General features: G+C 37.1%; 1 protein-coding gene across 1 annotated transcript in view; it reads right to left on the reverse strand.

Annotated features, from left to right (window-relative positions):
• Positions 1-14,829, reverse strand: part of UXS1 (UDP-glucuronate decarboxylase 1) — a 56,999-nt gene that overhangs the window by 26,449 nt on the left and 15,721 nt on the right. The window contains exons 4-6 of the mRNA XM_063392670.1: positions 12,778-12,821; positions 9,212-9,272; positions 4,279-4,459 (exon numbers count right to left, since the gene is read on the reverse strand). Coding sequence (XP_063248740.1) covers positions 4,279-4,459; positions 9,212-9,272; positions 12,778-12,821 — 286 coding nt within the window. The remainder of the gene's footprint in view (positions 1-4,278; positions 4,460-9,211; positions 9,273-12,777; positions 12,822-14,829) is intronic.

The raw sequence follows: 14,829 nt of genomic DNA on the forward strand, positions 1-14,829 counted from the left end.
CTGTTTAGTAAAATATTACTATCCTGACATCTGGAAGGCTGTTATTCACAAGAAGTCTACAGACTACTCTTTTGACCAATTTTGTGAGACTGTTGGTTTTAGCCTTAAAAATCAACTCAGACCTAAAAGTCAGCAAAGCCCTTGAAAAGAAAAGGTTTTTTTAGCCCTAGTCAAGCAAATGATTTATTTAAATTCTATAAAAACTGTTACTTTACTTACCTATGTAACTAGCAGCTACAACACCTCCTGAAAACTCTGAAAGCCAATATCCTTGTCATTATGTGTATCACAGGCTTACACCCTGTCTCTCAACTTACAAAATGTGTTTTTATTATATCCTTTTAAAATCTTTTTCAGTGGGAGTCAAAAGAGCCAAAACTGCTTTTGTGTTCACAACAGTCACTGAAATTAGAGCCAACTTTTAAGAAATGTTTTCCAAAAACTGGACTGCTGGCACAACGAATTGAAACAGAACAACAAACCAAGACCAAAACTGAACAGCTTTAGTTAACAGAAGATGAGTTAATCTCAGAACATAAGCCCTATATAGAACAGCTTATTATTACCTACCACTTACACTTTACTTCTCTCTCATTTCATATTATATTACTAAGGTAGTGTACACGCACATGTATTATTTAAAACCTTTTGAGCATCACAGTGGAACTACTCTTCGCTGCTCTACCCAAAAAGAGTTTGTTTCAGGGCAGTTTCAGCTGCCACAGACTGCAATTTTAGAAGTACCATAGTATTTTTCAAAACATACAGTGCATCTTTGATTAGGGAAGTGAAACCAGTTCAACTGACTCAACTGTTTCCACTGTTGACTGTAAACCTGTGGCATTATCATGTCTGTTTTTGTTTTAAATTTGTGAAAGGTGTGGTAAAAACAAAACTATCAAGCAAGCAGAAAGAAATGCAAGGCCGAAGTGTGTTCCTGTGAACTGTGAAACAGTTCAGCTGAGGACAGCTTTCAGATACAGGAGATAGCTGGGTTTAAAGGAAATGTGCACCTATCACTTTACAGAAGATTATTTTAAGGGTTCCAAAAGTTGCTGAGGAAGCAGGAAGAAGAAACTCCAGTGGGAGAAGGATATGGGCTACGTAAAACTGTCTGATGTTTTCTTCCAGATTTATTCAACTGCTGTGTGCGTCTAAGGGTAGTTGAAAACTGGATCTCAAGACTGAAAACTGAGAGGCATTTTTTCCTGTTTGGGGGTGCAGTCTGTGGAATGATCATGTGCCAACATCACCTTGAAAGTTGCTTGGTTTTTCAGGTGTGTGTTTTTGGGGATTTTATGGGGTACAGGGGCTGTGTATTTTTGAGGTTCTTTTGGAACCTCAAAATTTTTTGTTTCCATGTATCTGTGCTTTTAGGTTGGAGTTCTTTTTTGTTTGGTTGTTTTGCTGTAGTTTTGGTTTTGTTTTATGTCTTTTTACACATATATTCAAGTACAACTATTTCACAGTAGAAATACAGACTTAGGTGGCTTGAAGCAATAGAAAAACAAACCCTTTTTACTACAAGCACAAAGTCAAACCTAATGCAAAGGTGAGTATAAACAAGATATCACTAAAGCTTATGTCACTATGTAAACCAAGTACATTACTAATAATGTACATTTATTTAATACAGAATTTCCTTTGGCATTTTATCTATTTTCCTAAAGTGGGGTACATCACAGTAACACCAGATAAAGCATTAATTCTCATTTGTTTTCCAATTAATATCTGTGTGTCTTTAACATTATGGTTTGTAAGAAAAAGAGCCACAGTGCTCTCAGGTGACTATCTTGGGGCACTGGTAATCTTAATGAATGTAGAGAATGAGGCAGAAAATAACTAAAGGTGGATTTCTATAATTTTTTTTTTATGATAATACAAAAAGGAGTATTAAGAGATTATTTTCTTTCCAGACAAGCCTTCAGGAAAAAACACCCTGTCTTCCTGTACCAAAAAAGTGACCACTTAATAGTGCATTAAAGCTCTGTGTGAGGGTCAGGGTGAAATTAAAGTATCTTTAAAAACACTGAACTGAACTACAATATGAAAAGAGGGTTAATATAGCTATTTCAGACTTTTTTTTTTTTTTTTACTATTTTTCATCTTTCAAGATTCCTGAATTACTTTTATTCCACTAAAGAACTCAAAACTCTTTCTCTTCTGCTTGAAAAATACAAAGTGAAAACCTGTGCATTTTCCATTGACATTTCCCAATGCTAAAGCAAATGAAATCCTAGTAGAGGAAAAAGACATTCAGCACTAGTGGTAACTACAGCTGTCACAGGGCTAAAAAATAAAATGTGTGTTTAGGTGATTTATTATTGTCTCTGGCCAACCTAGATCAAGTTCCAAGAATGCTGAGTCCCACTTTATGTCATGGATCAAAGACAATGACGCAGCCAAGGCAGATTGTGCGTAGGTATCTCTGTGAAGCTGAAAGCTCCACATCTTGAGACTAAATTGACTTTTCCATACCCAAAGTGAAAGCACTGTTCTTTCTGGACCAAAAATGAGGTCTCTCAGAAATAAAGCACCGATTATCCTCTCTGGAACTGAACTGTCAAACAACCTTATATAACCTGGTTTAAACAGAACAGCAAATACAGAGAAATTCTTTAGACACAAACCTACTTTTTATTGTGACTGCACATTCATTCCAACTTCTATTTACAAGTAAAAGGGAGAAACCGGGACTAAGAAAAGAAGTATCTGATCTATATGCTGACTTGCTGATCTGTCACAAAAACTATCCCCCCCACTTCCTCACTGGACTATAAACTCTGCAATGAAATAAATATTCATCATGTTCTTAGTGTCTGAAAGTTTATTTTATGTCAACAGTTAGTCATGCCAGCCTCAATTTATACTGCTGGAAGATGAAAAGACGTTCAATAAACTACCCACTGAATAACGTAATAATTAGCTGTCAGTACAAAATAGGCAACTGGTGTCTTAATTACATAGGCCATAGGAAAGGTAGCTGAAGGATCTCCAAATTCCCATTCATTAGTGCCTAGTTAGCTGGGCAACAATATTAGCAAAGATGATAATTCTCTGAGAAAGTCTCAAGTGTAATCAGTCAGAAAGAAGGTAATGCATGGAAAAGATCAGAAAACCTGACAAATTGATCTGGCTGAGGTGTGAGCTACCAGCACCTGCAGTCAGTTAATAAGATCCTTGTTCCATTATCCTGTCAGTGGAAGCAGAAGTTTGAAGTAAAACATCAGGCAGTAACTGAACCAGTGCATTGTCAGAACAGAGCCGAAGCATGTGGGATTTTTTGCAGGATTGTTTGAGTAGTGTTGCCAGGAGTTCATCATAAGCAGTAATACAAGACATGCAATTATTAGAGATACTTCCTATGAAATTCCATCCACTAGGATTCAGCAGGAATTAAACAAGGAGAAACTTCTCAGTCATTTTTTCCCTTAAAATGAACAAGTACATTGCTACAGAGTTTTAAAAGGATGAAGCACACCCACCAGAACTGCAGTGTAATTTGAGCAATGCTTTCACTGACTCATTATATGGTTAGATACTCCCACAGAAGTCTATAAATGCATGTCTCTCTCAAATACAACCATGTTAATGGTGCCTTAAAATCTGACTATTTAATAGTTTGAGGTTTATGATACTTCAGATTTTGAGCTACTACTTTAAAGCACAACATACTTTCTTTAAGATGGGTGTACTTTTTTTAGTTTTTCTGTTGAAAACTAGGGAAATTCAGTGCTGCTGCTTTCCAGCTCTTCAGGTTTTAGAATGCCTGTACCTAAAGCAGGAGCAATGTCTTCTACATAAGACATTGAAGGCAACTAAGGAAAGATAATTTCCTCTCAACTGACCACACACAGTTGCAGGATGGATGTCTAATATAACTGCAGCCCTCAATTAAAACTTCAGTTCATGAAACATCTGAACCACATAGTCTACGTGCATAAGCCTATGGAGGCACCTACAAAAGTGGGACAATGGATGGGACAGACAGACCAATCCACTGCCATCTTGCCTTCTCACAAAATCAGACATATCAGGATGTTTTAAGGTCTCTTTACTCCTGTCCACACAGAAAAGAACTGATTTCAAAGACAAAAGTGCTCTGAACTTCTTACTCCATACTGGTCACAGAAAATAGGCTATTAATAAACAAAGCATACAGATATTAGCTAGATCAACCCAGAATTCAGCATGTCAATATCATCTCTTTACAGACACACATACTTAGAAGGGAAAGGCACAAAAAAAAGTCCAAATACTAAAGCAGAGACTACCTACCTTCAATGTACAGGGGCTCAACGACATCATGATTTATTAGTTCGAAGTTCTCATGACCAATCCAGTGCTCCACATTTCTTTTCCTGCCCGTAAAGAAGTTGTCCACAACTGTAACCTCATGGCCATCCATCATTAGTTTGTCAGTAAGATGAGAACCCACAAACCCTGCTCCTCCAGTTATCTGCGTTAGGACAGTTGGTATAAATTTCTTTTTCTTTTTACAGAAACACTAGACAATGTCTACAAACATAAAGACAGAACAGTAGGTTTCAGATCTTTGCTTACTCCAGGGGAAACAACTCCATTTCCATGTACATTTTTTTTCCAAGATTTACAGCTTTTAAAATTTCAAGAGACATACTTGACATGTTTCATCACTGTCAGGCTAGAAGATCAGCTACCTAGTCACATCAACAAAATCTCTTTTTCAGATTACATTGTCCTTTTCTTCCTTCAGATTGGATTGTGCTCTTTTTTGTGACAGCAAAGTCTAAAGATGCAGAAAGGTAACAGAAGAAATAGCTGCAAATACCGTTTCTCAGGAAAAAAAAGGTATGACAGAATGCCAGGTTATTTTCATGTCAGATCCAGCTTTTGTCTGGTTCACATGGAAGACATGCTGGGTGTTGTAAATAAATACTGTAAGTTTTCACCCACAAAGGAGGAAGGGAATTCTCTGAAGACCTTTCATTTGAAATATTTGCTAAAACCAAAATCATTCTGTTTTAATGCCTCCATACATCCTTACATCATCCTAGCCTGAGGAGGTCAGTCAGTTGGATTAGATGGTCTTTGCAGGTCCCTTACAATTGAAAGAATTCTTCTATACCATCAGCTCTGACATAGAGCACTTGCCTGTCCTGGAACTCTGATGTTCTGCTGCAATGAAGCAAGCAGAAATAAAATATTTAAAATCCTGTACTCCTGTTTCATTGAAGAAACAAGGAAGCTCATTAATGTTTCCTTTTTGCTGCACAGACTTAAACAGCAAAAAAGCAAACAAAAATCACTAATTCAGTACAGAAGGAGTCAGCACAATAAGCAGAACTGCAAGTTGTGTGACACATCCAGACCTATTGACAGAAGCAATTATTTTCTCTGCATTTCATAAACTGTTTTCAAGAACCAAGACACAACAGATCACAACACTCAAAAAATAGACTTGTAAAAGACCTGCGTGGTATGAGTTATATTATATATCTGCATGGTGAAATTCACATTTTAAAAGTGATTCAGCTGTTATGTCCATTCTTTAGCTGTAGTGACAACTTACTAAACAATGAAAGGACAAGGTGGAATCAAGCAGGAATCTAATGAATAGATGGTGTACTGCAATGACAAAGTGCTGGGTGGAAAAGGATGAGATTCCTGAAGTTCTTTTGCTTTGGGTTAGTCAAAGGCTAGACATTTATCCTGCCCATTACTCTGCCATCCACTGTTTTAAAAAGCATGGTTAGCAGATATTTTTTTAATACTAGGAAAAAAAAAAAAAAAGCAAAGTAAAACCTCCAAAGAATGAAAAGGAAAAGAACATCTGTCTTCTTCTGTAAAAACTTGAACGTCCACTTCTTGTAGTCTCATCCTTCTTTTTCTTATTAAAAATTCAGGGGCATCAGTGTGTCAAAACAACTGTAAGCAGCAGTTAATAAAGAATCATTTAGTTGGTCTATTTAGTTTTCTTCCGAGTTTGTCAGGGCTTCCTTGTGGCAGATTCAACATCTTACTCAGTTCCCTGACAAATCTGAAGGAGAAACAGGATTTAGGAGAAATCCTCTCTGGAATAAAAGGAAGAATCTTGAGGCTCATGTTATGCTGCAACAGAGAGGAGGGAAAGGCAGGTTTCTGGCAGAATGCTGAGAATGAGGAAAGAGCAATAGCTGAGGAAGAACAGCCCTTTGCATGTGTCACCACTTACCAGAGGGAAAAAACCAAACCCATGCATGGCAAACCTAATGTCGTGAGTCGATCCTGACTCGCAAGCAAGCTGCAGCCTTGATGAATGTTTCAAGAGTTTTGGCATTGCTGTGGTGACCAGGACAAGACTTTTCTGTAGAAGATCTGAACCTATGCCTTCAACTGAGGCCCAAGGAAATCTCCTGCTGCTACTTTTATTTCCGAGATTCTAGAGAAGATAAACTCAATGCTTGCAATATGTGTCTTTGGTGCAGTAAAAGAAAGTGTCTTCTTCCCGATAGACATTTTGCAAAAAAAAAAAAAAAATAAAAAATAAAAAAAAAATCACAAAGCCAACCAAAAAAAGGCAAAAAAGCACAAAAAACAAAGGAAAAAAGCACACACACATAAAGAAGAAAAAAAAGCACCATAAAAAGGTCAAAAAAAGCACAAACCAATTCTGTCTGGAAAGAAGTTTCCAATTACCTTAAACCTTAAAGTAAGTTTTATGATGAATATAAGTTGGCTTTATTAACATATCACTTCCATGGGTATTAGACAAACAACTTAAGAAATGATTGAAAAAGGAGTTGAATTTCCCCTGGAAAAGTAAAAAAAACTATGTAAATTATGTTTCTTATCATTACTTGAGACAATATTAAAAAATGATTTATCATTGAAGTTCATTGTAAAAACTTCCTGTAATTACTCATAAAAGCATCACTTCTAAATACTGCTTCCTGCAAATCACAATGACATATTAATCTACATAAACATAAGTTGTACATGAATCACATCCATATCAGAACTGGAGTACCAGCACTTGGGTCTTATAAAGGAATTATTTATTAAGACAACATTAATAAAAATATTTAATTACTTAGTAGTGCACGTATGCTTGGTAACTCCAGCATCTACTAAAAGGCACAAATATTATAGATAATTATCTTCACTAGAGGCACTCACAAGTTTCTCTATTTATTACACATTTCTGCTGCTGCAATCAGATTCAAAACATCTTACGCCTCATAAAGAAATGATACTTTTTTTTTGTTTTCTGCTTTTATCAGTTTACTATATTCAATTCAGAAAAAAGCCACCCAACAGACTGAACCAATGGCAATACTATCTTCCACAATAACAGAATTCCTTCTCTTGTATATGAAAGCTTGTGGCCTAGTCACTTCAGAGAACTCAGGAAATAGATAAATCATGCACAAGTTGAGGATCTGTTTTCAATGAAAGTGACAGGATATCTGGTCTCAGCTGAGATACCACCACTACCAGAAATCATCTCCGAAGAGATGTTGTTTAATAAAAAGTAACTGCTAGAACTGTTGTCTCGCCAAGACAGTGCTGTGGGGGATCTCCAGGCTGGAGCTGGAGACTGCAGTCAGAATAATAATAACAAAAAATTAAATCAAATTAAGAATGCATTCGAGAAAAAGATGTAGTATTAACAAAATACAAAGCAAAAATACCTGACCTAGGAAAATTCACTTGGCAGGCCAATTCTTTAGAATTTTGAAGTGTCATGCAATGTTTTCACAGGAAATTCAGCTACTCAAAAGAACATGGATTATTTCCTCTAGGATTATGACAGCAAAAATGTAACAAAAAGAGAACTGCCCACAGGGGTGGGAGGCCTATGAATGCCCATCCGAGTTGGCACAAAACTAGCCAGGACAAACTGCCACTCCTCTTGGCCAGCTTTCTCTGCAGTCATTTAAACTCCACAAAATACACAGGGAACCAAAAAGCTATTCACCTCCAGGTCAGCTGAAAACACTCCTATTCCAACTACCTGCCATCTCTGATCAAGCAACATATTTCAACAAAATATCCAGTGTTTTTCAGTGGCAAAGTCTGGAAGTGAACATTAAGAGCTCCACAGCCTGTTAAACAACTTTCACTGACACTTTTGTTGGAAGTACATTCTCACTTACACAGAAAACATGACATACTTTATACCCTTGCAAACACACGAAGCACAATTTAGGAATTTTCAAAATTAAACCTCTCTCTATTTTCCTCAGTTTATTTTCTATATACAACAGGGGGACTGGGAGTCTACAGGTCTCCCTCCTTCAGACTGTCATAAAAATGACAGAACACCATTGCATAACTAAATTAATTTGGTAACACTTCTTTGTGGAATTTTGCAATAGCAATGAAGATTATTACCTAACAATGCAGTAAAATAATTTTATCTGCATCTCTTCAGTTTTCTTCAAGATTCTGAAGTCAAAGCAAACAAAAGCACCAGCTAAGTTAGGCATGTTAGCAGAGTTTTGTTGTAGACTTTACTTTCTACTAAGGAAGTAGAAGTTCATACTCTATTTTACACATCTCAAGTAGCTATACTTTCTCTGCCTTCAAAACACGGGAACAATTCCCACCTCCCCAGATAAACAAAACCAAGAAAAAAATCTACGCCACAGATAACCACAAAAGTGTTTGCAAACAAAACTAGAAAGCTGATTTCCAGCAAAATTCACTAAGTTTAAGAATGCCCTGGACAACTATTTGTCCTGACTTAGCCTGCCATCCTCTTCCACCCTCAGCTGCTTAATGATGTTTCAAAGTAACAGAAACAACAGAGAAGATACAGAAAGATGAACATTCCCTGGAGAGCAACTTCTTTTCCAGCCTTACAACTGCATTTTGCCCAATCTGGTCACACAAGGTTCCCGTCAAGGTGTGCTTAAAAAGTTTCCCAGTCTCTGCAAGTTTAAGCCATCTGGGAGCACACACAAAGACTACAAAGGCTCTTTGGCAATGTGATCCTGAAGTTACAGGGAAGAGCAGTTTAGTTGGCAAGTCAAACTTCAAAAGCAGAGTCCAAGTGTATTGTGCACATGGCTGAGTTGAGAATACTAACACAAGTAACTGAAGCAGCACCCTAAAACCTGTGCAACACATATGACATCCAAGGTAATTCCCTTCATCCCTTCTCATGTCTTTAATTCTACAAAACACATTACAATCCACAGAATTTTTTTGTATTTCCCCAAAACAAACTCTGAGTAAACAAACTTACCAGGATTCTTTTACGATCCTTTTCTGATAAAAATTTCACTGGTGGGTATTTCTGGGTGAAACTACAGAACATTTCAAAACAAAGAAGAAAAACTAAGTAAGTTTCAGCCTGGTTTCTTTCACATACGTCTTTCATATGTGAGAAACTACTCTGAAAACCTTTCATTCTTAAAGTTCTGCTAAGAGTATATTTAGTGCTGTATTCTAAAAAAGAATCTGGGTCAACACAAGACAATGCCTATGCATGGTGAAATAACAAAATTCATCTGCAGAGTGCTTTTAAAATTTCTGCCTGATTTTATATAATGAATTACTTGACTTTTATCTTTTGAGAACAGAACTAGTGCCAGGCATGACATCAGAAGAGAATAAAACAATAAAATATGAGCAGTGACTGGACACCTTTTTTTAAAGTTTTAAAAAGGCAAACAACTGTCTTTAAAAAGCTCTGGAAAACAAAGCAAATTTTGTTGACTTACCGCACTGACTTCAAACACTTCTTCTTGGAGTTTCAATGTGAAACTTACAACATAAAGTTTCAATTTTCTTTAAAGTTTTACAAACACCAATACAAAGTTTACGACCAGAATGTTGAAAAACCATTTTAATGTATTTCAACAATTTCTACAAGAGAGTTTATTCAGTATGAAAACTAATCTTAATTTTCTTAGACATACTAGACTGCTGTTTATTTGATGGTCTTCAAGTCAGTAATTTAATTTTTGCACCCTCTTTACGAGAACTTAATCAATCCTTACAAGAACTTAATTGAACCAAAAACACTATAAAATTAAATTAAGTGACATATAAGTCTTAAGTGCTTTCTCAAGCTCTCAATGCTTCAAACCTTAGAATAACTTCTCTCCCTCCCTGGCATGCATTCTGCATAGAGCAACAAAGTTCTCTGAAAGGAGGTGTGAATTTTATTTATTTATTTCAGTAATTAGCCTCATAGTCTTGGCAATTTAATAGCTCACTTTTCCTTAACTAAATATCAGCGTGACATGGCACAAAAATTAAACTATGCTTAGTCTTCTCCTTCAATAAGTCCACAGGCTAGAGATAGCCCGGTGTAGCATGCAGAAGCCAAAAATGCCAAGAGTTACACCTTCTTCTACTCAAACAGCTGCTCACTGAACTGACCCTACAACTGTGATCTTGAAGCTCCTCCTCCTCTGCTCCTGACCTGCAGTACTGGCTCAACAGGAACTCTTCAGCTCCAGAGCACACATGCTCCTGTACTTTTTCCAATTTTCATCACAGCACGGACAAATCCTTCCAGTTTCTTGAAGAGGGGAAATATGGCAATGGAACTTTCCAATGTTAGCCACACTGGGAGAATGAAAAGAAGCTACCTACACTTGCCTTACATCACTTCACAGGTCATTGACAATTTCTTTGATTTATGCTGAAACAATAAAAGACAGCAGTGTGCAAGTACAATGCATACACATGAAACACATCCCTCCTGAGACAGAGAGGAAAATTCACTCGTATCAAGTCATTTATGGAGTTCAAAATAAATTTAAGTGCCAAATAACTAGATTAAGGCAAGGCAAGCCTCTCTCCTCCATTCCAAAGACCACTATTTTAAGGTTGCAGTAATCCAACCTGGAGTCATATGGCTGCCAAAAGGACCTCAAAATCATTTTTTGCTCCTTCTATTACACCAGTAGCAGTTTAGAGGCAGTGAGATAAGAGTCTGGCAGCCAAATGATGACCTTTTGGCAACAAAACAGAGTTTATCTTGACTTAATCTTGCTTTGATGACTACATGGCAATGCTTGTGCTGTGCAAATTCTTAACAAAAACTTTACAGCTCTAGGTTCAGTTAAACTATCTCTTGTCATGAGACTAGCATTACGGAATACTTGTCTTTCCTGATTCTCAAAAGCATGAAGATGGCTTGCTTTCAGGTTTTATCAGCTTATAAAGTAAGAAAACATTGACAGTAAAAAAAGCTTTGCAAGCAGGATCGGCTTTCAGGCATCTGACAGTGAGTAGTTATTTACTGTCACTTCACACAGATATAAAATTAAAAAAAATTAATTGCGACAACCCACATTCAGCTGAACCACCAGAGATAAATGGCTATATTATTTGAAAAATAATAAAATGATAATAATAAGAGCACCTCTTTTTTATAATTCCAAACTGGTTCATACAGAGGTAAAAATTATTTTGACTCTTTCTCCTTTTCCCTAGGGGTCTGAAACAAGGCTTATCAATACACATGAAGAGGCAAGAATATTTATATGGCTTGTGGGAGAAGTTTTAATTTAACGGTTCTACTCAACAACTCATTGCTCATTTGAAAAAATACAATTATTGAATAAAAAGGAGCTAATCAGGATACCCTCCCACAAAGGTCTTCTGTGGATGGCAGAAGAAAATTGAACTACCCACAACTGAAATTGAAGGTTTACTGGACTATCAACAAAGATTAAATAAATCAATTTAATATTGTAATTGGCAAGGTGGTGATACAATCTGCAATTTGTTCTACATTGCCAATATATGACTAGTTCAACCTATGAAGTTCATGTGCACATTAAGAGATGAGCAATCAGCTCAGTATTCTCACTGAAATAAACTGCATGTGGCAGGTCACTGAACCTTTCAAATCAATTGTAAAAAAAAGAACTCAAATTCTTTCTCCTTTTCTTTTTATCCTTATAGCCCAGAAGGGCTGGGAGGAGGAGGGGCAGCTGCTCACTCACAGGACAAAACCCTGAACACCAAAGCACTGCAGGTGTCAAGCACCTCTGGCCAGCAGCAGGGGCATTCTGTCCCCTCTCCAGAGGAAGAGCACACAGCCACCCGTATGCAATATGCCAGGAGGGCTTAGTGATACTGCTTGGACAATCCAGACCTGGTCCTTCGCAATGCAGCGCTCTCTGCTTTGCCTGGGACACCAACAGTGTCACCTGCAGAACACTGGCAAACGCAGCATGTCCTTGTCAGAGCTGACAGCTCCCAGTGCCATACCAGACCTCATTTTGTGATGAAATCATCTGTCCATGACGACACCCAGATCAGAGAACTGATGTGACACAAAGGCGAACAGGCAAGTGCAGGATAACACATCCCCTCACAAATCCTGAGAGAAGCAGGTCAGTCAGGCTCATCCAAAGCACATACACAGGCTAAGATGCACAAGCAAAGCACTGTGCAGTAGCTCAAGCAGAGTAACTGATCACAAGTGTGGGAAAAGTGTGGTAAAACATATTTTAGGTCTCTTGAAGATGAAATCACTATGTCTTAGCAGACATAAACCACGGTAAGCCATTCATCAGCTGGACTTCAAACAGCAAATTCCTCCACAGGATTTGAACTTTCACGACAGTCCAGTACTCCCAGCTTGATTTAGTAGGATCAATCATCCTGAATAACTTAACCATTACTGTCTTAGCATTCAATGTCCTGTCCTCATCTATATATGATAACAAATCAAAGGTGCTGAAGGTATATACAAAAATTTATTTCAAGCCTACAACTACAGAAGTGACTGCAACAGAAGAGAAATTGTGCCTTTGAGCTGCTTCCCAAATGCAGCAGATGACATACCTTTTTTCTAGATCTTTGATTTTCTCCCTTAGAGGTGCAACAGCCTAAAATAAAGGAAAAACATTTAATCTTTGAAGAATAGAACAGGATTCACAGCACAAAACATGCACATAGGGAGCTGCCTTAGAGCAAAATTCATGGCAAACAGTCTCCTATGCAGATCTTCACTGAAGACACTCCAAGAAACTTACATTTTAAAGCCTCCTTTACATAAAAAAAAACCCCTTGAACTTTTCCACCAAAAATCAGATCACCTAGAAAAGTGTGAAATGAAATCCCTTAGCTTACCACTGAAAACAAAACATCTCAAGGCTACGAGTACATAGTCTTGACAAGAACATCCAATGTTATGATTCCTGTCTGGCAAAGTGAAGTCAAAAAATACTTGTCTGAGGTTGCCAAAGGTAATCTATATCCAGCAACAGAACAATGGAACAGTAATTTAAATGTCAGCTACTTAAATGGGCAACAGATAAGCATACAGAGCACACAGACAGAGAGAGGGGCATTAGCTCCAATAAAACGATCGTAATTCTCTCAGAACATGGTATGCAACTATACACCATGTTTAAATATCTAAGTATGTTCTACAGCATGATTTGAGGGTACATTTAGGCTTAAGAAAACATTCAATAGAAATTTGTTAGAAAATATAGTTCACCTACCAAGACTTCTGTTTGCATTTTCACAGCTTTAGAAGAGAGAATCACTTGAGCTGGCATCAGTTTCAGTTTCTTTATCACAGGACCCAAATTTCTAACAGTCCTGTTGAATTTCAACAAGAGTCCCCGAACTCTTGTTTTGAAGTTCACTAAAGCATTGTCACAAATTCTACCCTCTTGGGCTATACATAAGTTGAAAGCTGTCAGAGGTTTTAAGTGGTACTAAGTGGCAGCACATCAGCAACCACCATAAATTTGTTTTATACAAATACTTCTGGTTAGAGCTAGACAATTCAAGAACTTAATAAACTGAATAAAGCTGTACATTCCCATTAAGAGGAAATAATATGGTATTGTCATTTATATTCATTAAATATTTAGCTCTATGGAACAGCAAATAGTTCTTGAAAGTTATTCTGATGGTGTAAGACATTATACAACTTTAAAAATAAGATCTAGAAATGCCCAGCTTCTAGACCCTACAGTAACTCTGATCTGCACGTTGAATTTCAAGTATTTCACCATTCTTAAACAACTGGAATATTCACAATGCTTGTTGCAACACTTACCAGATTTTTTTTTAAAAACCAAACCAACCAAAAAAAAAAAAAAAAAAAACAACCACAAAACAACAAAACAAAACCAAACCAAACCAAAAAAACAAAAACCAACCAGAGAGAGAGAAATGCAAATACAAAAGACAAACTAAGAATACAAGCTTTCCACTGATTTTAAGCAATTTCAGTGAGCTGCTCACTGTGTCAGAGGAACAACTGCTATATAAACCTGCTGGAATACAAGACACTAGGCAGACCAGACTACACTAGTGCAGGAACATACACCCACACAAGGGTTAGGGGTATCAATCTCAAGGACTTCTCTATCTATTTAATACTTTGTTTTATTGCTATTCAACTGGAAGGCTGAAACATTTGGAGAAAGATCTATTGCACATCTTCTCAATATTTCAGAACAAACTGAGGCTGAAGTGGAAATTCAGAGGTACTGGTACAGTACAGTTCAGAACCTCAAGTATATTCAGTCCCCATGTGTACTCAAAAATTGCCAAGACCTGTGCTTAAAGCCTTGGCACTGCACACCCTCCCCAGCCACAAACATTGCTCTATCTGTTCACTAGTCAAGAACAAAGCAAAGCAGTTTTGAGCACCTTCAAATTTATAATCCACCTTGTACATACTTCACATTTTGTAAGGCAGCCAGAGGAAAGAATTTGTGTACATCGTTTCAATAACAAATAAAACAGTTCTTGGGAGGATTCTACCATAGTCTGTGCAGCAAATGCATCAGCAGATCTATCACTTTCAAGAAAGGTTTTAATGAAAATAACGTGGAGTCACAGATCAATGTTAGAAACTACACCAGAGAGAAG

This window comes from Prinia subflava, chromosome 3 (genome assembly GCF_021018805.1).
Source record: "Prinia subflava isolate CZ2003 ecotype Zambia chromosome 3, Cam_Psub_1.2, whole genome shotgun sequence".
Taxonomy (NCBI): domain Eukaryota; kingdom Metazoa; phylum Chordata; class Aves; order Passeriformes; family Cisticolidae; genus Prinia; species Prinia subflava.